Below are 24542 nucleotides of genomic sequence, written 5' to 3'. Positions count from 1 at the left end.
AGGTTAGCTTGTAACCAGTGATAACAAGCCTACTTATTCATTGGAGGCAGGTCCAATCTGATTCTATTTGAGTCCCAGCCGAGCACTCAGAGCAGCAATTAATGCAGCTGTCGGTGTGGCTGTCGTTTTCTGAATGTTCCTGTCCATTTTGGTTTCGTCTTGAAGCAAACAAGATGAAGAATTACTGGAAAAATTACTTGACCTGTTTCTAAGATGATCACAACACTGGATAAAATGGCAAAGGGGAAAAAAAACTGTTTCCAGTGCCATGCTACAGACATCTGGGTACCATGGGTGGTACCTGACAGGCAAATGCACAGAGCAGTGCATGCCAGAATAATGCATGGGGGAAAGGGACAGGCATCAGCAGGGTATGGCAGCCAGCTAATGCTGGAGCTCTCTTAGATTAGACTGGAGAGAAGATATTCTGTTATATACAAAGACGTCACCCATAGCTGGTTAACAGGTATTTCTTTAATTTAAAACAACAACAACAAAAAAACCCCAAACAAACAAACAAAAAAACCAACCAAACAAACAAAAAAACCCCTCCCCCCACCAACTATTTTAACCAGGACTGCCCCTTATTGCTTATTAATTGCTACAGACTGGTGCTGGGCCTTGCCAGGTGCAAGAACAAAACCCCTCATAGAAAAAAAAAAAAAAAACCACATTAAGAAAAAAGAGACTACTTTGGAATTTAGAATTTCAAGGGATTAACTTCAGTAGTTAACTGTTGATCAGTATCTTATTTTAAAACACCATTCTTGTATTTTTTCGAGGTTAGTTGAATTTATTTATTATCACTACCAGAAGTGATTGTGAGGTGGCAATGACTTAAAATAAATACCTACTTAGGCAGCTTATCCCTCCTGTTATATATTAATCTTAGTGCATATGGGATTACAACAAAATGCAAAGAAAAAGACCCGAAAAAAATCCAACTTGAGTAGCTATATGTTTCTGGATTAAATCACAATATGAGAAAATGGCTTAGAATTTCAACAGAGCTGTGCTGAAGCAAAAGACAGCGAGCTCTGGATACAGGAACGCTTGCATATTTTTCTTCACACAGTTATATGTGAAAAGATAAGATTTCTCCATAAAACTGTGAAATAGAGCACTTAGAGAGTCCATTTGAAAAGATTCCTCCAGGAGGCTGAGGTAACTCTGGCATCTGTTCGAACAGGTAATTCTGCCAAGAAGTGGCACACTTTTGTCATCCCATTGAACCTGGACAATGAGGGCCCTTGATTGCCCAAACACAAATAAAACTATCCACTGCCCTTACAGCATGTGGCAGCTACATGACATGTCCCTTAGAGATGCAGTCATTTCACCTTTAGCCAAGGCAATAACTAGACCTGCAAGTTTTATCACTTCATCACAACCCCAGCAGACTGTAAATGATTTGATAAGCTCTGGTTTGAAAGAGAGGACTCCTTAAGAAATCTAAAGTATGCACTGAAGGAAAGAGCAAGTTTAGCTTCTTTGGAATTATATATATATGTAAAAATAATGTAATAAAAATATGTTTATCTGCTAATATGTTTTATGATTACTTAATGACAGAGTTTCTATTCTATGTTGTGAATAATGACTGTTTCAAGTGAATTTCTAATCTCATTCAAATGAAATTGCTGGGTAGCTACTTGTAAACAAAGCAAAAATGAAACAAGAATACATATCCTAGAACTGCCCACCCTGCAATTAGCTGTGCTAAAATACAGATACAAGAACAATCTAAATTCAAGTGTCATCTTGATATGAAGACTTGATTGTTATTATTGCCAGAATAGGTTTGAAAAAAATCATAAAATATGCCTGCATTTATAGACTTTGTTGTTGTTGTTACACATTCCAGTTTTAACTTCTTAAAGCATTTCTTGGGGTATTTTGCAAATATTTCATCGTAGGCTGACAGTCAAGGATACTCGATTTAACCATAACAACTCTAAAGCCAAGCACACGAAAAGAAGAACAGTTTGTTAGTCTATGTTCTGCTTATCTAGTCTGCACTACAATACTTTCAAAACCCTCATTTAAAATTATACTGCTCAGTTCTGAATGCGACCTTTGGGTCATCTTTATTTTTATTTACAATTGATAGTTCCAAAACTGCATTCTATTTTATCATTACATATACACCTATTTTTTAAAAGTTGCTTCTATCTTGAATCATTAAACTAATAAATGAGTTAAACTGGAAAATGAACTTAAATATACACTTATACTTTAAGCATACACTTAAATATTTTCAAATATAAGACATAGTTCTTAGAACTGATAACACTTAAGGAGTATATTGATTTCTGAAAACTAGAAAGAGAATTCTAACAATGTTCTACTGTTACAGAATAGTGAAAATCAACTCATTTAAACACTTCACATGGGCCCTGTTGTTTTGCTCCCTAAAATAATCTACAAGGAGAAACCTCATTTTACAGTAACTGTTATCTTCAGATTTCAAACCTCACCACAAAACTAATTGTATAATGTTTGAAATTTGGGTCTCATTGTTGCAAGATGTTCCACATCTGAACTAGCATGAAAACCAGTCCTGAACTTCCTCTTTTTAAAATTAAATTTTGTGGTAACTTTGGCAAGTCAGTATCACTTTTGATACTGACTCTTGAAACCCAAATTCTACCAATAAAATAAAGCATTATCAGAAGCTTTTTTCACACTTTAGCTCATTCTCTCAGATCAACATGATTAATTATTCAGTTACTTTTCTATACCTCTTCCAACCATTTAGAATACTTATTTCTATAGCACAACCACATGCAGTTAACATCTCTTGATTTCTCCTTGATTGTGGTTTAATGACAGAAATTCAAGACATCAATCTTTGCCTTAAGTTATTTTAGTTCCAAGGTTCAAGTGATTACATTTACTGTCATAACAATAATCCTTTCATGTGACAAAGGAGTTTAACAACTTCAATAAAAAAGGTAAGACCAGCGATGACTTGAAAGGAGTTCAGCTGTTTTCAGGCAACATTAATGGCAGCATTACCTGTACACTAAATGTCTCACTACTTGAAGGGAAGAGTAACACTAGCAATCAAGTCAAGACAACCAGACTGAGATAGAATTTTTAGATAAAAAGTGCAATATACTGGAAAGAGTTTATGATTTAGTCTAATAAAAACAATAAAGTAAAGAAGCATGCCTAAGATTTGGAAAAATGGCAAAATGAAAACGTTAAGAGCAATTAATAGGCATTATCCCATTTTACTTACAAGAAGTTTTAGCCAGGACTGGTTAGAATAAAATAAAAAGGAAGAAAAAGAGTTCAACTTCCAAAATGTGAAGGTTTTTCAAAATATTTTGGTTCGGTTCTGGATTAAAATAAGGTTTTAAAATAGATCATGAAAGTATGACTCAAATAGAAATACTGGTGCACACCAGTCAATCTGGAAGAACCATTTAAGACACCTACAGCCGCCACTCAGCCTGTTATTCCTAGATGTCTTCTTCACTCTTCAGATGAAATTTTAACAGTGCGAATTCAGTTTGGTTTATTTGGTTAATATTTACCAGGAAGTCATAGAATCCTAGAGTGGCTTGAGTTGGAAAGGACATTAAAGGTGATCTCATTCCAACCCCCTTGCCATGGGCAGCAACATCTTCCACTAGCCCAGGCTGCTCAGAGCCCCATCCAGCCTGGCTTTGAACGCTGAAGCTCTTAAGTTGTATGTGGGTGTTAATGACAGAGTGCCCTTCCACAGGGTCCGACTCATCTAAGCACAAACTTCAAGGAAATTCTGGGCTGGAGGGAAAGCAAGAACTGAAAAGGCAGGGCAGGAGCAGTAGCGCGGCACTCAACAGCAGGTACTGGTAAGGGAGATAAGAAAGCAAGCCCAGGAACTACCACAGAATTCTCTCTCTTAGTAAGAAGAAACGCACCTCTTTCCTTTGGTGTCCCTACTCTGCTGCTTGCTGATACCCTTTTCCCTTTCCCCAAGACTCAAGATCAGCTCTCCAGCTCCTGCGAGCCCCCAACCCTTGGCTGCAATGCTGCAGGTCCCAAAGTACCAACAACATGCAGGTCCCACCCATTTAGAGGCGATTTGCAAGCTAGCACCCCTGGAGCAGGGATTGCCATATTCAGGTACGGGGAGATGCGCAGGATGGGGACAAGAGCTCTGGGTTTGGACAAGATGGAGACCTCTGGAGCCACTGTGGGCCAAGTTCACCCACATGGTCACAACCAGGCACTCTCACGCAGGTACAGAGCACACACACAGGAGCACCAAGCTGCCAACATCAAAGCCACCTTACCTCTCCTCACCGAGGACTGCCCTAGTCAGCACAGAACCACAGAATGGTTTGGGTTTTAAGGGACCTTAAAGATTCCCTAGTTCCAGCCTCCCTGACCTGGGCAGGGACACCTCCTTCCCCTTGCCTTTGTGTGCACCCCCTGGCACAGCACGCTTCACACCTTGGAAACTCAGGGCCCCTAAACAGACACCTAGAAGGAGATCCTGGTGGGATCCCAGGGAGATCAAAGTTCATGTCCTCTCTCTGCACAATTCAGGCCCAAAGTTTTGAGATTTTAAGGAACTACGCTGCCAGGTTGTACAGATGTGTGTGCACACACAGCAACCCATGTTTTAACCATCTCCTGTTTTCTTCCTCATCCTACGAAAATAAATAGGCTCATACAAAATTTCTGTCTCTTATAAATAGCCCTTAAAAATTTCTTGGCTTGTACTCATCCAAATAAGCAAAGCCTAATAGAAAAATCTGTTATGGAGCCCCAGTCTTCTGATTCCGACCATCCAGATCTTAACTGCAAGTAAATCTTTTTGCCCACATGTGGTATTAGAAAATACTGCTGTATGTTACTACCTCCAAAAGCACATTATGAAAACAATGTATCATTCAAATCATGCATATGGAGAAAAACAGCCAATTATTCTTCTAGGGAAACATAGAAGGTTATAATGCTTAATAATTTGATTATTCAACCATTATTAAAAAAAGGTCAAAATCAAAACAAGACATGCAGTTCAATGTTATTTTTAATTTTTTTTTTTATAGATATATATTCTATCTGTGTTCTCCTGGTACCGAGGTGTTGCACTGAAGACGTCAGTGTTCATCGGCTTCCAATCATTAATGGCACTTACTGAAATAGCATCCTGCTAGCAAGGGGATTTTCTGCATTTGCTAGAGTTTGATTTACAGGAAAAAAAAAATTTGAAATTATAAATGAGCCCTGACTGTGGAATAAACATCCAAGAAAAAAAAAAAAATTGTGTAAGGCAAGAAGTAAACATTTTACAAGGTGTTTATTGCATACTTACTGTCTCTGGAAAAAATAAAATTCCCATGGAAATATGCTAATAGCATGCTCAAGTAATATCAAAAAAGGTTTTCCCTAAAAACTGTTAGGCATACCTTGAAAGCTTAAATACCATTTACCTAAGTTGTCAGTTATTTTGAAAGTCCTATAGGGATGAACAAGTAGCAATATAATAAATCCATACAGAAATATTTAAAGTACTTAAAGAGAAAAAGAGACAAAATTTTTTTAAAGCATTCTTTTAGTTGCTGTTGCAAGACTCTACAGAGAAGAAAATATTTTCTCAGTGAATACTCTGGCACTGCTTTATGAAATTTTTCAAGGTTATTGAAATAATCTATGACCATATATGCTTCAAGCAATGGACACCAAATCTGTTTTTAAAGCTGCTGAGTGAGCCCCACTGTGTCAGGAGTGGAATGTGTCCACTCATCCTGCCTCTGTCATCTCGGAGGAAGCCCGAGAACAAATATTCCTCTGGAGGGAGCCCCTCAGGACTAAGGAAGATCCAGACTGCAACTTTTTTTCCTCCTATGGCAATATGCAAACAGTAGGAGAGTTCATATGATGCTCTCTTTATGGAAATGTGATTGATGACAGAGAAAGTTTGACAGTCCCATGTACAGCTCTCTGCATTTCTATTTCCCCCTTATGTATATGGTGTGAAATATATAAATCACTACAATTTAAGTAACTTCCTAATGACTTGCATATTTAAATTTCAAGATTTCCACACAGCACCTTTTTAACCATTGGGAATATTTTACAGAAAAAGCAAACATCTCCCCATCCTCCCCTCAACCACAAATATAATATATTTTTGCTAACAATTTTCTCTAGGTGAAGGGCTTTTCCAGTTACAAAGGAACTCAGGCAACGATAGTTGCTTAGTGGATTGGTGGCTATGTTACATACACAGCAAAAGATGTATTAAAGACATTAAAAAAGCAACCCATTTAAAAAGTCTTTGACTACATCAAAGACAATGAGGAAAAGAGAAAGCCATCATTATCAGACTAATGAAGTAACTTTATAGCATTACATTGAAGTTTTTTCCCCCCCAATTCAAATCTGAGCTTATGAAAGAAGAATTGGTCCCATTTTGAAAATGGTTTGTCTGGTAATGTAGACAAAACTGGATTGCAGGTGCACTAACTAAATGTTTTCTATGCTTAAAACAGAAGACAATTTCCTTGATATTCCCCTATTATCATTACTGCAAATTCTAAAACTACTTAAGTTTTGCACAGGGAGAAAGAGGGCAGAAGACTCTTACGTACAAGGGCTTCCAGAAAACAGTCAGTTAAATACAGTTCAATTTTATGAGAGAAAAATGCTGGAAGAGTACTGACCATTTTTACATACCTATATCTTTTTAAAATAAAAGGGATCCATGGTGCAGCACAGTTTCAACAAGTACCATGAAACAAAATTCCCAAACATTATAAATGCTTAACATGTTATTCCATCCTCATTAGTAGCACATTAGGAAAAAAAAAATATATATACAAGCAGCAAACAATCAGCCGTTGTTTAAGAGCCTAATATGGTACGAGGAAAAAATAATGCAGCACAGCAACAAGTTCACTGGAGTGCTCCCTTAACACAGACATACCAGATGTACAGCTGTTTATCTTGGGAAGAAAAACAATCAAAAGAGGACATAAAGACTTTTGAAAGGATCTTCTCCCCGGTATTTAATAATATGCAAAATATTGAAGGATTCTCGCATGAAATCAGGAATGGCAATAGGTCGTTTTTCATGGTATTTTAAAAAGCTAAGTAGACACACAACAGGATGCCAGCAGGCAGCTTGCATGAGACATAAGGCTTTATATTCCCACTAGGAACGTACCTTCTCTGCTTTTGCTTTCCTGGCGTTATGCACAAACCTGCGTCCCAGCTTCTTGGCATACCAGATAGAGGCAAACATTGTAGTGATGAAGATTTCAGTCTGAATATGCAGCACACACAGAGAGAAAAAAACCCAACTTCCCCCACAACTGAGATACAGATCTAATGCTGGTTAAGGTCTTAACTATGCTGTTGCTTTGTCAAGTCCTCTCATGCTGCCTTCTGAAAAAAAACAAACCACCCAGTGTGGCCAGTCTGCAGGTGTATTTACATACTGCCAGCAGGAAGTCCAGGGTGAGGCATCTTTGTATCCAGCTCACATCCAGTCTGCTAAGTGCCTGTCTGCAGTTCTTTAGCACTGTCACCACAAACTACATATGTGTCAGTATGAAAGGAAGCTGCAGTAAACTACTGTAGCAGACAGCTCACCTCCTCTTCTCCTGTTCTGAAATTTAACTCCTTGGTTCTCTTCGATTTGCTAGTATGCAACAGAAGCAGCAGCAGCAGTTCAAAAATGAGATACACAGCACTGCAGGAAAGCAAAGGGGTACAAAAGTGCCAAAAATAGAAATGTGTATTAACTGTTAAGGTGAAAGAACAGGTGTTTTATGTGTCTCAGGGCAATTAAAATATGAAAGGAAAATTGATTTTACTTTGTTCTTGCAGCCTGGGGTCTATTCAGAGATATTTTTGCTACCTAGTTTCGGTTCACAACAGACAGGCATCAGAGCTGCTCAGTTCACTTGCTGATGTCACACATGCTCTGCCGAAGGATTTAAGACTCAATCAAGGGCTCCTGTTTGTCTTTGATAATGCCTTCACGAAACAGAAACTGATAGATTTTTTTTCCAAATTCCAAACTTCTGCCCTACCTAAGCATGCATTTCCCTTTTTCTTTAATTGCAAGCTATTCTGCATTAGGAGTTGGGAAATGCCTTTGAACACCTATTTTTGCAGCGAAACAGCAATGCACTATTTTTCTTTTGTCACGCACACTTCAGCTTTAACCCCTGCACCTCTCTTCAGTTATAATGGCTAAACAATAAGCAGAAACATACCCTTCTGGCTCCAGACATATGACAAACCAGATGTTCCTCCCAGTCAGATGCAGTATCAAGGCTGTAAATTACAGGGCTTACAGTTACAGTGTTGTATTTGATAGCACTTATAAGACAAGTCCTGCCCAATGCCCCCCCATTCACAAGTGTGGAGATACCAACATGCAGGAGAACCCCTGCTGTCCTGTGTGCAGCACTGGATTTGGAATGCACACATGCAGGAATGACTTCTACTCTGCTATTCCATGGTAAAGAGCAACCCAAAATTAATGGATGCATGGCAAAGGAAATACAGCCAGAGCAATTTGGCATAGGACTCTTGGGGCCAAGGAAACACCTTTTCTGCCCCAGAATTTTCAGAGAATGGCTAAAACTATTTTCTGCAGATAACAGGAAATCAAAAGGGAAAATATTCCACTCCCACTTATAACTTTGAGAGAACATCCAAGTTACTGTACTTGGATGGCATTGCTCAAGTTTTGAGCCTAAAGGCACATACTGCTCAATTCCGTTAAGATTATAGGGAGTTCAAAGAATTCTCCAACACATTTTAAAATGTCAGTTGGTTAAATAAATTGAAATTATTGGATAGTGAGGGCTCTTTTCAAGGTAACTCCAAGGCGCATGATTGATTTTTGCTTGGCATCTAAAACCTTCTGACAAAATATTTGGTAACTGGTGGTATTTCTGGGATTAGTTACTAACTACTTCCAATTCAAATATTTTTTTAATCCTGGAGGCCAGAAAGTTTTAAGACCATAAGATAGAGTAAATTCATGCCTCATCTAGAATATATGATTGCTGAATATATAGAAGAGCTGTCTTTCCATAACACCACTTTAGATCTCTGAAATATAGGCAGATAGTAAGACTTTTCAAGGTGAGAAAACCTTTATTATGCCATGTAGCAGCCTCTCACCATTATCCCTATTTGTGGGATGATGTCCTGAAACAGAGGGAAGGGTAGACAAGAGAAGGAAGAAAGATGGTCTGAAAAATTCAGGAAGAAATCAGAGACCTTGAGTCTAGCTGCGATACCACTGTAAGGAAACATGGAGAGGAAAAAAAAAAAGTGCAGAAAAGGAGAAGCAACATCATTACACAGCTTAACCAACACTATAAATGTTAAAGGAACAGGAAAAAAAATTCTTACATAGTATATGCATAAACAGTAGAACACTTCTCCCACTCTGCTCCCATGCTTTTATGAAGAGAATAAGCATAATTTGAAATCATTGCACTACACCCCAAAAAGGGTACATTCTCCCAAACAACTCTTTATATAGTCTTATGTATATTCAGAAGCTGAGAAAATCGAAGGAAATACTCATTAAACAATAAAACTTCCTTTTTATGACTTTTATCATCAACATTAGCAGCTTTACTGAACTATTTATTCAGGAAAAATAGGGAGTAATAAAAAGCCACAATTCATCCCACTTAAAGGAAAAAAAACCAGAATACATTGTTCATTTAAGAAATAATGACAAAGCAATAGGGAGGTAATTTTCTCCACCCACTGAAAATGTTAGATCAGGAAGAATAAATCTTGCCAAATATCTAATCCTGATTCTAATCAGAAATACAGTTTAACTGTTTGCATGCATTTGCAGATCTATCCAAACCCTCAAGTACAGCAATGGCCAGACTGCAAGCCATTTCCTTGCAGCTCCATCAGGCAGCAGTCTGCCATACATTGCCAATAGCAGGTTTATTAGGGCTGTACTGGTACCGAGGGAGTTTATGATTATGAATATTTTACTGTAACCATAACGAAGGCTGCATTTTACAGGAGTGCTACAAGCTGAGCTGCTTTATAAGAATTGAAACTCCCAGCTGCCGTCTCCTCACAGGAGTAACGCGTACTTCAGCTTGCTCACTGAAGTGCTACATTACAAGGACAGAGAGATGCATGCCATTGAGCCGCAATATTATCACAGACAGGAGATAATCAGTTAAGAGCAGATTTTACAAGGAGCTTCTTGCTGCAAATGAGTGGGTGGTTTTTGGTAAACCAATACGCATCCAAACCATACAATAAATGTCATTCTTCTGCCTCTATCAGAAGAATTGGTCTTACCACCAGTGGGCACATGGGTACCAGCACAGAGCAGTTACGCTGTTGAATCGTATTGTTTTTATGGCATGGCTCCCCAACACCACAAGCACCGGCAATTGATGCTTGGCACCAAAACAGATGGTTGCTTCAAACACCTTGCCAACTGTTTGTGTGCACTGAGTATCACCAGCACTTCTGACAGTTTGCCTACTTTTTCAATTTTAGCAGTGCTGCCTTACTTAAGCAGCGCTCGGGAAGAAGCCTGGCTTTCCTTTAGACAGAGCATTAATTTTCCCTCGTTAAGGGATAACTTCTCACAGCACACACGTGGGGTGTCAACCTCCCCCTCACACACCTGTGGTGAAGATAGATGTTAGCTGTGCATTCTGGTTCTCTCCAACCTCTATCTGAGTATATACACACAGTAGTCATAAAACGTGATGACAGGGCCATTTAAAACACAAATACACTTCAGTCATAAATAATGCCTTCCTTGTAGGAATGGGAAGACGGATGGAAAGATTAGTATTCAGGGTTTGCAGAACTGTTTCCAGTGACATGGGCAGGAGATGGAACAAGTTAAAAATGAAATACTTAAGATATAAAACAATCACTTTACTTCAAGGTTTATTTGTTAACATTCCACAGCTGTGGGTACAGGAACAGAGCTGCAGCTGAGAAACTAAGGTAGCTAGCTTTGTTTTTATTAGCACAAGGCATCAACAGATATTGATTTGGCTGACTGTACAAGCAACCATTTCCCATCCCCAGCACAACTAATTATCTTACACAGCTACATGATGCCAAGACACACTCTTTAATGACCAGAATACAAGGAAGGACAGGAATCTAAATGTCTGCTATTCAGCCCAGAAGATAAAAATTGTAGGCACTCAGACCTCACAATTCTTTAAGTAGATGGAAGACCCAAGGTTTTGTAAGGACCTGATTTTTCATTCTTCCCTCTAAACAATGGCAAATAGACTAATGTTCTTCCTCCTAATGAAACAAAGAATATTTTTATAGGAAACCCATGGGCACTCTTACAAAAGTAAGAGTCAGCACCACCAAAACACATTCACACTTCTCTTTTGGCCAGGGCAGAACAGTCTGTAACAAATACAATACAGGTGAAGGATTAACATAGAATAGAATCACAGAATCACTGAGGTTGGAAAGATTATCGAGTCCAACCATGTTCATAAGCACCACATCTACACATGTTGGAAATGCCTCAGGAACAGTGACTCAACCACTTCCCTGGACAGCCTGTTCTGATGCTTGACAATGCTTTCCATGAGGAATTTTTTCCTAGTATTCAACTAAATCTCCCCTGAAGAAACTTGAGGCCATTTTCTCTTGTCCTATTGCTTGTTACCTGGGAGAAGAGACCAACCCCCACTTCACTTCAGCCTCCTTTCAGGCATTTATAGAGAGAAATAAGGTCCCTCTGACCCTCCTTTCCTCCAGGCTGAACACCCCCAGCTCCCTCAGCTGCTCCTCATCAGACTTGTGCTCCAGACCCTTCTCCAGCTCTGTTTTTCTTCTCTGGACACGCTCTAGCGCCTCAACGTCCTTCTTGCAGTGAGGGACACAAAACTGAACACAGGACTCAAGGTTCTGGCCCACTACTGTAGGGTATGTAAATTTCTAGTTATGGTATTTTCTACCAGTTATGATGTTTCATAACATTTTTTTTCTATAATAAAAATTTTAAAATTCCACCTCTTGTTGCTGAGTTTTAAAGATGAAATCTGAGTTGCTTAAAAGCTAAATGCTTCCTTGGAACATTTAGAGTCAGTGGCAAGAATATAGTGCAATGATTCTGAGAACAGTCACTTATCCTGACAAAGAAATGTTGCACAGAAGGGAACAGGGGGGTGAAAAAGAAGCAGAAGATGAAGAAAGAGATGGGATAAAAATGGAAAAAAAAAAAAAAAAAAAAGAAGCAAAAATGAAGTGCTGCATATTAAGGTTGACAGAGGTTCATATTCTTCTCTTCCAATTTAAATTTTTCTACTCCCTTAATATTTCTTGTGCCAAATCATTTCTCTTTAGAAATTATGCTTTCAGAAACCTAGATGTGACATTACAAGTTTGCCCCAGGTCTAATTTCCCCTTAAAACAGAAGATACTACATGCAGACATCTCCTCTGTCACCTTCCCTGATGCACAGCAGAGCTGTCTCCTAGCAGAGGGCATGAAGAATTTCATATACAATGTCACAAGACTTCAGAGCAGTAAAAAAATAAAATGCAAGCAATTTTTTTCCCTCTGGACCTCCTTTAAGTGCAAGGCCCCAATTTTTTTGTGCCTGCACTCTGCCATGCAATTATAACTGCTATTATTCTGCTCTTCTATTATTTGATGGGGTAGATGGCACTCAACTTGCTACCTTGTGGTGCAACAGGTCAAGAGAAGAGAGGATGAGGAGGTGTGGTACAAAATTGCTTGAAAGAGACCTTTAACTGTGGAAGGATGGGAAATGGAAATAAAATAAGTGCTATGCTAGACACCGAGACTCAGCACATCCCCGTACACGGGAATGTATTCTAGCACTTTAGAGCATAATGGCATAACAGACTATGTTTTAAATCTAGGCAGTTCTTCTTCCTCTTTTATTTGTTAAGTCTTGGAATGGAGAAAAACCTAATTACAGCACTTAATTTTGATTTTAAAAATTGATTTTCAACTCCAGTTTCTGCTGGTGCATAGGAAATGCCAGTGAGTCACAGAAGTAATACAACAACCATTAGCAGCCTTAAAAAAAGAAACAAAAATTTGAAAAATGCCAGTTTATTCCCTATTTCTCCCTGGTTCAGCACAAATTGCTTTCTGCCTCACCTTTCTAATAGAAATTTTTAAATTTCTTCCTGCTGTGTTAAGAAATCACAATCAAAATGGTGTATAGAATCCTCTGATGTGCCATTACACTGCTCAGACTTGTATCAAATCAAAGCACTGTGTATGTAGCACAGTTATACATTTGCATGGCAAGTACTCCCACGGGAAATAATATAAACTACAAAATTTATCCTCGGGGAGAGAAAAAAAGGAGGAACCACAGACTGCGAGCAGTGCTTATGTGTGTCACCAGTGCATCTTGCAAGGCACTTGCCAAATATAATCCTGAACAAAACTGAATTCGGTGTGGAAACACTTATATTACAGCTCCGTGTGTGCGCGCCTCCCATCCTGCACCATTTAAGTACATTAGTTTTCTTGTTACTTATCCATAACCCTGTGTGATGGTGGCCTCATCTATGTTTTGGGTGGGGAGGAATAAAGGCACAAAGTGACTTGGTAACCAGCATACAGGAAACTGGAGAATCTGCACTCTCACTGTAGCCCAAAATCTCTGACCCAGGGTGTGGCCACATGGCTTGCCATGGCCTAAGCCAGGCAGATGTGGCACCCACTCTCACCCAGTCCTACGCCAGCCACAGCTCTCCTGTCCAGATCCAGTGAGAAGTGCGAGGGCTGGAAATGTCCATATACCCACCCACAAGGGGCACTGACATACATAATTTCCATATGATCTCTTTATTAGGAACAGCAAGCCAGGCAGCCTATAAAGAGTTGTTCATCTCATTGCTAGTCACCAAAGAACCCCAAAAAACAGTTGCAGGAACAAGCATGGGAATATATATCATCCCATCTTAAACATTATTTTATTCCTGGCTGATGACAAGCTGTCTTTTCTTTCAAAGGCATCCTTAAATCTGACTTTTGCTTTATTAGCCCCAAGAGCAAAATTAAAAAGTCAGTTTAAGCAGAAACACAGCAAGTTATAGGCACTGAACCAGCGAATCACACTGACTGCTTTGACCCAGCATTATTTAAAGGTTCAAGGTGAATGTACCTAGCCCTTGCCATTGTCCAAGCTCTCCAGAAAATCCTCATGCACAAGAACACAGGTTACACTGAATTATGAAGCATTAAGGAATCACAAGTGATGAGATCTAACAGGATAGCTATGATCTCATGCCAGCATCTCCCTGCAGGCAGACACACGTGTACCTGTGTGGGTTGAACCCACTCAGCAGCACGTTCCTGAGCAGCAGCAGAGTCCATGCAGCTTGTGCACACCATTCTCTGTCATCTCACAGGCTGGGTTGCCTTCAGTCCCTCTCGCAGCCTCTGCCCATTTCCAGCTGAGACTGTCTCCAGCCATATTCTGCTGCTGAGTGGATCGCTCCAGCTGAGCAGCCCCTCCCCTCCAGGACCTCCTGTCTGGCTTTTTAATGCTTCTTAGAGAAGAACCCACATGTGGACAACAAATGCAACAGATAGTGTCTTCTGCCAGTTTTCATTTCAGTTCTTGCTCTTTATCCCTGTCCTCAGCTTTTCTAGGCTGCTATCCCTCACAGCTCCCGGGAAAAGGTCCTACAGTTCAAGAGTTCAGTACCTCCTGGGAAGTTAAATCACTTCAGAGGCAAGTTTTTAAGAACAATGCTGAACACTTTAGATGCTGGACACGGGTTTAAAAAAGCAATGCTTTCCTGCTAAAATGCAAAACAGAAGAAATAGGAAGGAAAAGGATGTAGTTAATTTCTACAAATATAAAATGTTCTACTACTAAGGATGAGGGATAGATAACAAGTCTTTATCCAGGATGCCTGCAATTCTTCCTTCCTAGAGTCAGAGACAAGGAAGAGATCTTGCTTTTGGAACTGACTCACCACATTTCTGTTGCTCAAGCAAAGCAAAGAGAGGAGAGTCCAAACCACAGCACACCAAGAACCAGGTTTTCTCCCTTAGTTCTGCTAAAATTCTTCTGCATGAGATTATTTACTCTTTGCAAGCTAGCTGCTCACTCTTAAAATGAAAAGAATAATGCTCTACCACACTGGGACAGTCTAAAGATAGAAGTATTAACAAATGCAAATTATTGTGAGAGAAGACATTGTAGAAAGAAGAACATCTACCCCCTCACTGGTTGATAGAGAATCATACAGAATTCTGCTGAAAGGTCTGTGAGAGTCCACATCAAACTTGATTACAAAAATGCTTCACTGCAATGCGACGCATGAAAAGGTCCACTTCAGCAATGTCATAAAGGATGGTGTTATATTCATTTTGATCAAAACACAAAGGAACTATAAGGAAATATGAAGTTAGGGACAAGGAGTTATTCTCCTTAAACCAATGAGATGTTCAGAAGCAGAAAAAAAAAGATATATAGCAAACACTAATAAAGAATTAACAGCCTAACCTATTTCAGTTAATTAATTAATTCTATGTGGAAAAAAAAAGATAAGGGAAAATTAGTCACATGAGATTTTCTTAATCAATTCCACTTGAAAGCAAAGCCCAGTTGACAGGACAAAGATTGTGGTGGAGGGAAATTTTTCATTGCAGAGGATTTTGGCACTTGAAAAACCAGGGGAAGAATTGAGGTTGCATACAGCTAGTGAGATATACTTCGAAAAGAGACGGACTAGAGCTCATTAAAATAAAAATATAAAAAAAAAAGATAGTTTTTTAGGACAAGAATAAAAAATAGCATCTTTCCAAACACTTTGAAGTTTTTAAATTTAATCTGAGTGTTTCAAGAAAACAGAAACTTTTTGAGATCTCTTACCAGTAGAAAATTGAGAAAGTATTCCTTGAAATTGTCAAAATATTTATCTTTCATTTTCATCAAAAAATCAGAACATTTCAGCCTTCTCCAGGGCTGTCAATACTGCTGTCTAAATTACATTTACATTTAACTTTCCTTTGGGATCCCAGTCAACAGATATTTTTAAAATTTCTGTTCTGCACAACTCACTGAAAATACTTTTATTTGATTCATACATCTAGCAGCCTCAAAGATCTGCCAAATCAAAGATCAAAGATTCTTCCACATGCTTCTGCAAATTGAATTTTGCCAAGCCAGGTACATTGGTTGTCTTCTCACATGTCAGAAAACACCACGAAGATGCTAGAATGAACTCATGTGAACTTATAGAAAAAGTTGTAAAGAGACAAAGTATCACAAAAGCAGAGAAGTCCCTGCTTCTCATTGTTCAAGCATCCTAGAAAGCATCACATTTCATGCCTAGACCTCCCAGAAGTAAAATCAAAGCTGATTGAAGGTCTGTTTCTCCACCACTCCTTACAGTAAATGCAGAAAAGATTTAATATACACAGATTTGCACAATACATCTCTGCCCAGCACACAGTGATGCACCAGAAGAAGCATCTCCAGGGACTCCAGTTGTATTTCTGTGGCTCTAGGGGAACCAGTTCTACATTAAACTGAACCAAAAGCTCTAAAATGCTTTCTGCTTCCCGGCAAGGGACTTAAATAATGAACAATGTGCCAAAATCCCATTCCCAGCACTGGAGAGGAGCTCCCATTTAAGAGAAACAGTCTGTTCCCTCCACTTTCTTCCCTTTTGCCATTCAAAGTCTTTAAAGGTTCAGTGAAGGTAAAAGTCATAAAAGGGCACAGACTTCTGAGCAGTGCCTTATCCTGCTGGGCTCAGGCTCCCAGATACTGCTGGTTGTCCCAGCCTACCAGTCTTGCCCTGAGAGACAGCATGATTGTGAGCCCAGCTCTGATCCAGAGCACATCCTTACCACACCGAGCCCCATGTGCAATGCGTGCTGAGGGGAGTGCTCCCAGCTGCCTGCCTGCCTGGCACTAACCTGCCTAGTCCTCCCACACTCATTTTACTCAGTTAAGCACATACAACTGCCGAAGTTATTATTTTGTTAAAATACCCTCTGACATGTCTACTTCCTAATTTCAAGCCTACCCTTTCAAGCGCAAAGTAGGCATTTATGCTTCTGTAGTTTCTTAAAAATAATAGATTAAGTACTAAGCACTAACTGAGAAGGTTCTCTGCCCACAGTAATGCTGTAGGAAGACAACAAAAAGATGGCAGATTGCAAATGCATTACGCAAATGTCTGGGTAATTTGATGTGATTTAAAGATGAGACAAGCAGGCAGCACAATCTTTCAGATGGTCTCAGTCTGAAAAGGGCTAAAGGAATACACCTTTTGATTAGCTCATCTATTATGAACACTAAATCCCCATTAAAGCTCGGGACAGAGCACAACAACACAAATGTGCTACACGAATGCACTACCTCACTGTAGTTCAGGACAACTTCTCCACAGCAATACACAGCTAGTCCTACCTATGGGATTTTCATCAGGCCACGTGAGTGGAAGAGCATGCTCATCCTCTGATTGCATGCTCAATACACATCCCAAGCAATATATTGTGGATAATTGTTAATGGATATATTACATGTTAAATCTCACATTTCTTTGCCCATGCAAATAGATACAGAATACCAGACATTCCTTTAGAAGTCACCATTTCAGCTGTTTCTAGGACAGGGCACACAGCCTAGGACTCAGCCTCTGCAGCTGTACATTTAGGAATGTGCAATGTGCTTTGCTGAGAAAGATCTGCATTTTCAGTTCCACAAGTACTGAATATGGCACAGTGGCAAGGCAAGCTACATTACAAATGCAAATTCAGAGATTGGAAAAGAAATCAATTTCAAGCAATGCTTGAAATATATGTAAACAAAGTCACTTAAGTGAAACTGGCCCAAAATTACAAGAAGGTATTTACCTTTTGGAAGCACAAGATAAAAATACTGTTTACAAACTATTACAGAGTTCTGGCCTTCAGAAAGCAAGGTAATTTCCCTCAATGATTTTCTATGCATAGTGTGAGGGAGGCAGTTAAAGATGATATAATATAATCTGAGCTATATTTAAACATCTGGTCCATCTGCTTTATATGCATTGATAGGCTCTAGTCTAAAGCAATCGATAGAGTGTTAAAATGTTATTGAATATGATCTTTAATAACTGTTTTACTTATGTGTCCTTCTTGGGCAGGCTTTAAAGTCAGGATTGTAAGTAAGATATGACTCTAAAACACTTTCATATGATATAAAATTATTTTAAATTAAGTATATTCCTAATGTAGATTTAGCTTCTGTAAAATTTGTAATTGATTGATACTATGCCCCATAATTTTCTAGTAATAATTTAGAGAACTAGATAGATATGTAGACAGGAGAGATAAATTTATACTTAGGATAGTTGTTTAACTTCAAAAGCACCAACCCCTGTAATACCTGAATTAATTTCTCTTCTCCCACTGATTTAAATGAGAGTTTTGCCAAATGAGCAACACTTTTTCATTTGGCTATGGTAGAGCCTCTTCTGCACTATGGTAGAGCTCTTCTGCTTAAGAGTATTTCAGAGTTTTTGAAACTATACAGGATTTTTTAAAAGATTAAATATTCACTTCAGACAGGGGGCCTGACTAGGTTTCCATGCTCCAGGTAGAACTGAATACAAAACCTAAAGGTTCAGCCATTTAAAACCTATCCAGCTATTGCCATCATCAGCAAATAACGGACAAATAATTCCACAGATGAAAAGAAAGGTCAAACTATATACTGCAAAAGTCGTGCACATTTGATTCATCCAACCTCATTTCTTTAAAAAGCATGAAGACCAAGATGTTTCAGAAAACTACAAAAATGTAGTATCTTTCAGATAATTAGGCTTCTTAACACATATGAAAGTACTTTAGAAGTGTACCAGTGCTCAACTGAAGTAAATATGAAGAATCATAAAAGCCCTAAATTAATTTATGAATAAATACTGATACTGGAACTTAACTCTGATGTAATTTATTCTGCACATATGGGAGAAGCAATGCAAGAACCAGCAATTTGTCCTTTGGTGAGCTGTGGGCATAGACCATAGTATTAAATAGTCTGAATGACACCATTTTTCCTATGACCACTCACATGTTTTTTATGAATAAATAATTTTCTGCTTCTATGTTGGGAAACACATTATTATTATTAAAAAAAAAAAAAAAACCACCAAATTTTAATCCTCACATGTGACAGGACATTTCTGGACAGACAACAGAGATTCTAGGTCACATTTTTAATGTGAAGTGAAGCACTCTACCTATAAGATTTAAAAAGCAAAAATGCAGTTTTGTGCACAACTCTCATTAGACTGGAACTGAACAGAGCTTCTCAGCTGGCTTACCTAACAGCTGGTCCAAATCTCTTAGGGAGGAGCATATTTTTACAAAACACTTTATGAGGCCACACACTGAGAGCTATAGGAGTTTATTACTGAGGCAGAGAGGTTGATTAATAAATACCAATTCTGCTTTGGGAATCGGAAATGTAAGTGGTTTGCCCCATCCAAGAAGTCTACGCAATTTATGGATTTATGATTATTTGTGTGATTTAGTGATTAAAATTTTGTATAAAATAAATAGCCCCATGTATATCTAGGCCAGAACTTTTATCAGCTTCTCAAATACTTGTATTTGGCAACATTCAAAAGTGAATATACCCATTCTCAGACAAAAAGATTTGAAGAAAATGAGGATAAAATAGCTAGGCCAACACGTAACAGCAATCTGTCTCCAAGACACATTTACAGACAGTCTGGCAAGATAACTAGGGCAATAGGAGTGGAAAGAGAGGCCAAAGCCTGGGGTGTGTCAGATGTGCAGTTGTGAGTCACTTCATTTTCTAAGTTACTGCACAAGATGGATGTCACGACCTCTCACAGCATTGCTGAAGAAAGTATTAGCAGTACACGATGTCAGTCTGGACAGTAACTTCAATCATTTCAGAAAAGCTCAAAAATATTTGAATTTTCCAGGAGGCACACCTTTCTGGAGGCTGTTGGTTCTGTATCCTAGACACAACAGTAATGCTTTGTAGTCTTCGAGAATGATGCGTAAGCTGGATTTTCCAATTTTAATATATTTTAAAAGGAAATCTGTATCTGGCATTCACTCAAAAAAGGCTTAACACTGAAAACTAAAGCATTTTCTGTGTACCCACAACGTGAAAAAATAATTGGAATCATAGAATGGCTTGGTTTGGAAGGGACCTTAGAGATCATCCCATTCCAACCCCCTGCAGTGGGCAGGGACACCTTCCACTTGTCCAGCCTGGCCTTGAGCAGCCTCAAGCTACAGTGACTTTGTTTTCTTCTCCACCTCTTCAATTATTATTATAGAACGTTACTATTTTCTACTATTTTTAATGCCCAACATTAAATTGCTGATCAGCCTGAGCTGACAGCTCCTGGCACTGCTGCAATGGGGATAACTGTCCCCAGTCACATACCTTCAATTGCTTCAATTTTACCTCTTCCCTAGTCCTTTATCTTTAGGGTCATGGGTAGCATACAACATGGAGCATTCTACATAGATAGGTTGAGGTGTATTAATTCTCTATCAAATTCCATGTAAAAAAAAACTTACTACAGATATACAGAGACCAGGCTCTCTTGTTTTTGATTACCTATCTAAATTTGTCACTGTCCATCTGTACTTTCTCCTATGTATTTGTTCATTTTTCATTTATAATGTCTTTCTGCTTGATAAAAACTTGACACAGTGTCATTCCTTTCAAAGTGCTCCCATAAATCACAGAAGCACAGGATGGTTGGGCTTGGAAGGGACCTCTAGTTCTAATGCACCTGCTAAACAGGCTCACCTAGAGCAGGCTAAACAGGATCATGTACAGGATGATTTTGAGTATCTCCAGGAAAGCAAACTCCACATCTTTTCTGTGCTGCCTCTTCCAGTGCTTTGTCATCATAAAAATAAAAAAAAGCTTTTGTTTGTATTCAGATGGAATTTCCTTCATTCCAGTTTGTGTCTGTTGCTGGGCACCACTGAAAATAGCCTGGCCCCATCCTCTTGACACCTGCCCTTCAGATATTTATATGCATTGATGAGATCAATTCTTAGTCATCTTTTCTCCAAGCTAAACAAGCCAAACTCTCTCAGCTTTTCCTAACAGGAGAGATACTCCAGTCCCCTCATCATCTCCATAACCCTCTGCTGCACCCTGTCCAGCAGTTTCTTTTCTTGTCCTGAGGACAAGCTGGACACAGCACTCCAGGTGTGGCCTCACCAGGGCTGAGTGGAGAGGCAGGATCATCTCATGTGACCTGCTGCCATTGCTCTTCCCAACACACCCCAGGACACTATTGTCTTTCTTGACCCCTAGGACACACTGCTGGCTCCTGGACAGATTTTTATCCCCCAGGTCCTCCTCTGCAGAGCTGCTTTCCAGCAGCTAACCTGTACTGTTGTATGATGTTATTCCTCCCCAAGAGCAGCTCTGTACTCGCCTTTGTTGATCTTCATTAGATTCCTCTCCTCCCAAGACCTCATTAGCTTTATTCTTTGACTCACTCAAGCAAAGACCCTTGGCAAGAGCTGAAGAAGGTTATCTGTTTGGGTTTTTTTTCCCTAAATTCTTTTGCCTGTACTTCCACTCTGTAAGACTTAAGCAGTAATATTTTGTCAAGTAAAAATTAGGCAACTTTTTGAAGTGCAACAAAACATCTACAAACTAAGTTGTTAAAGAAAAAAAAGGTCAATACCATATTCATAATTCATTAAAGATCTGTCACTCTTCAAGCACTCTTTAAGTATCTCACTCTGCCTCAGAGGTTTTCAGTTCATGAGAGAATGTTTTATGTCTATGACGCAGGAATCACAGAGTCTAACTTCAAAATTTCTTCACCGTGACACAAAGAATTAATCCAAAAAGAATAGATGAGGGGACATTCCTTTGCTTTGATAGTACATTTTATTTATTGACTACATAGAGTATTTTCCTTTTCTTCCCTCAAAACAAAATGCTAGGAACACAGCAGAAGATGTGGGAAGAAATCCTAAACTGGACAGAAAGAAATTAAAAATTGAAATAAATTTACAAACTTGCTAAAGAAATAGTAATTTTTAAAAAAATGTTCTGATTATAGACTTTTTTCCAGTAATATGCCTGGTCAGCTACTGAATCCCACAGACACAAAGATCCAGCACAGTGTAGGAAAAGAAGCTAGTTTTACCAGCAGTTTGGCACCACTTCCAAACTAAGCAATGCCAGTTTAACGTGTTATACATGCTACAGGCCTTGCTACAGGCACAGTTCTGGATCGCTCCCTTCTGTAGAAAATCATACCTATTTGGGAAGGTCAGTACCTCCCGCAGCGCTGTTCAAGCACTATGACAGAGCTTACACTCATGGATGGTACTGGGAAAATTGCCATGACGAGAGAGCTGCTACTTCTTTTCTGTTGTGTGTTTTGTTTTCAAAGGGAGAAGCCAGAATAGCTCCTATTTGGCTCAAATTAGTCTGTGCTTGGGTATCTTTATGGCTATTCAAAACATCTCAGCCTTACATAGTACAGATGGAGATCTTAAGCTATAGCTGCAAAATAATTTTCAGAAATGTTTGCAAAGCCATTAGCTGTGATAAATCGCACAATTTACTCCTAGACAAGATTCTTTCAGGTGCTGTTTCTCTCTGGATAATCAAATGGTCTTTTGCTTCAAAGCAGTTCAACTTCTTCCAGATGCTGTACCCTGCAGAACGGCCTTCCTAATTGCCAGACTGGGACCTAATGTGGAGTGCATCATCCCTAAAAATGCATCAGCACCTACAAGCTTCACTTTAAGACCTGTCTCCTGCAAGTTCCTGGGATTTCTGAAAGTGTTTTGTCACTGCTTACATGATCTTGGACTAACGATCACAAAACCAGTAAGACATCACGCTTACCTCTTTCTACTATCATTAGACCTGTGATATCAAGCTTGGACTGAGATACCTCACTTTTAGTTCAAAAACCAGGTAAATCACACCTTGAAATAGCATTTGTAAGCATCCTACAGTGCTGAGCAGAAAATGCTCTCTTGTGGTTTTTTTCATGAGTTGGCAGTCAAGAACATATTCCTTCTGTACAATTAATGATGACAGCTTAAAGTAACACTCAGAACATTTGACTTAATACTGACATTTAAAGACATCATGGTATATTTTTCTTAGCTCTCACTTCCAAGAGTTCATTTTTTTGAAAGAATTAGTTGAAAACATCTGGGTTTGTGTTCCACAGATGATCAGCAGACTTAAGAGAGGCATAAGGTCATCCCAGTGTACTTTAAATATATGCAAATATGTTTTTAAAAATCAAAGTATGCATTCATGCTCTGTGGTTGTGCGCTCTTTGGAATTCTGCTGGACTTTTCAGTAACTATTGAAGAAAAAATCCTTTTCTTAAATAGGACTATCAGCATAAACCTTCCTAATTGCAAAAACAAGTCTTGCCCCCAGGTTTTTGTTGGTTTTTTTTTTTTTTTTTTTCCCAGATAGTACATTTGATTTCTTCACCAGAATCTCTGGCTGCAAGTGTAATCACATATCTGAAGATGATAATTGACAATATCTAAGATAGCCTCATTTAAAGTTTGTCCTTTGTCACAATATTTAGGAACTGAAGTTGTATAAAAACCTGGTGGTTTACACATTCACCATCCTTCCTGTCCATACAGTTCAAGGAGATTTAAAAGACTGGCACCTTATTACGTGTTTTCCACCAGGGAGCGATAACCCTTGTAAAGAATAATGTGCTGCCAGACTACTCTACCATCACCAAATATATCCATTTAAAATTTCATAAGACTATTTTTTTCCCCTGCTAAGCTGAATAATGCCCACAGAGCTTTCTCTTGCAAGCTGCAAGAAAGGCATTGTAAAACATGCCAATACCAAACATATTTCCAATATTAGAATTCATTTCACATTTGCACTCTGAATAAGTACAGTTAGTGCAGAATCAAGACTTCAGACTAAATTTTTCTGCTATGTTAAGGCTTCATGATGTTATATATTACCTCAGAGGATATATTCAGGATATCTTAGTGAAGGCTATTAGCATTGATTGATGTTATTTTAATGCCTTACATTTTTCAATAAAAGTACCTAAAAAAGGCAATTGAATAGTTAAGTTGGATGCTACTGTGCTTTATTAACTCCCACCCTGATCTTAGTACTTAAATGAAAACTTCATCTGAAATATGCAAAAGACGGGAATTTATTATGCATTAATGGGCAATAAAAACTATGTATTAATTGCAGAAATCAGAGGGAAATTTGACAGGAAAAAAAATGTGTCAATCTGATCCCAATTCTGTGAAGGGAACTGAAAGCAAGCCTCCAAATCCAAACGTTTTTCTCTGATACAGTAATCTCTATGAAAGATTTGCTGAGTCTTTAATTTATATCTAAAAAACCTGTAGCTAGACAGAGTATAGAAAATGGAGAAAATTTACTGAACTAATCTTTAAGGTCAGCCTAGATAAAAACTAAAATTATTTCCTCATTTACCTCCCTGCTTTAGAGATCAAAATCATGCTTCTCGCTTGCTGATACAATTATTTGCTTGTCTGCCTGCCAG

The 24542-nt window shown here is 38.7% G+C and overlaps 1 protein-coding gene across 5 annotated transcripts in view; it reads right to left on the bottom strand.

Annotated features, from left to right (window-relative positions):
* Positions 1–24542, bottom strand: part of DLG2 (discs large MAGUK scaffold protein 2) — a 993549-nt gene that overhangs the window by 477468 nt on the left and 491539 nt on the right. The window contains exon 1 of one of the 5 annotated variants that reach the window (XM_066175632.1): positions 7169–7531. The exons of the other annotated variants lie outside the window; for them this stretch is intronic. Within the exon in view, the coding sequence (XP_066031729.1) occupies positions 7169–7246 (78 nt within the window). The 5' untranslated portion in view covers positions 7247–7531. Of the gene's footprint in view, positions 1–7168; positions 7532–24542 lie in introns of those variants that run through there. 5 annotated transcript variants of the gene reach the window in all.

This window comes from Chamaea fasciata, unplaced genomic scaffold (assembly GCF_029207755.1).
Source record: "Chamaea fasciata isolate MVZ Bird 193981 ecotype frontalis unplaced genomic scaffold, bChaFas1.0.hap1 SCAF_2, whole genome shotgun sequence".
Taxonomy (NCBI): domain Eukaryota; kingdom Metazoa; phylum Chordata; class Aves; order Passeriformes; family Sylviidae; genus Chamaea; species Chamaea fasciata.
This window is presented reverse-complemented; position numbering and strand designations above follow the sequence as displayed.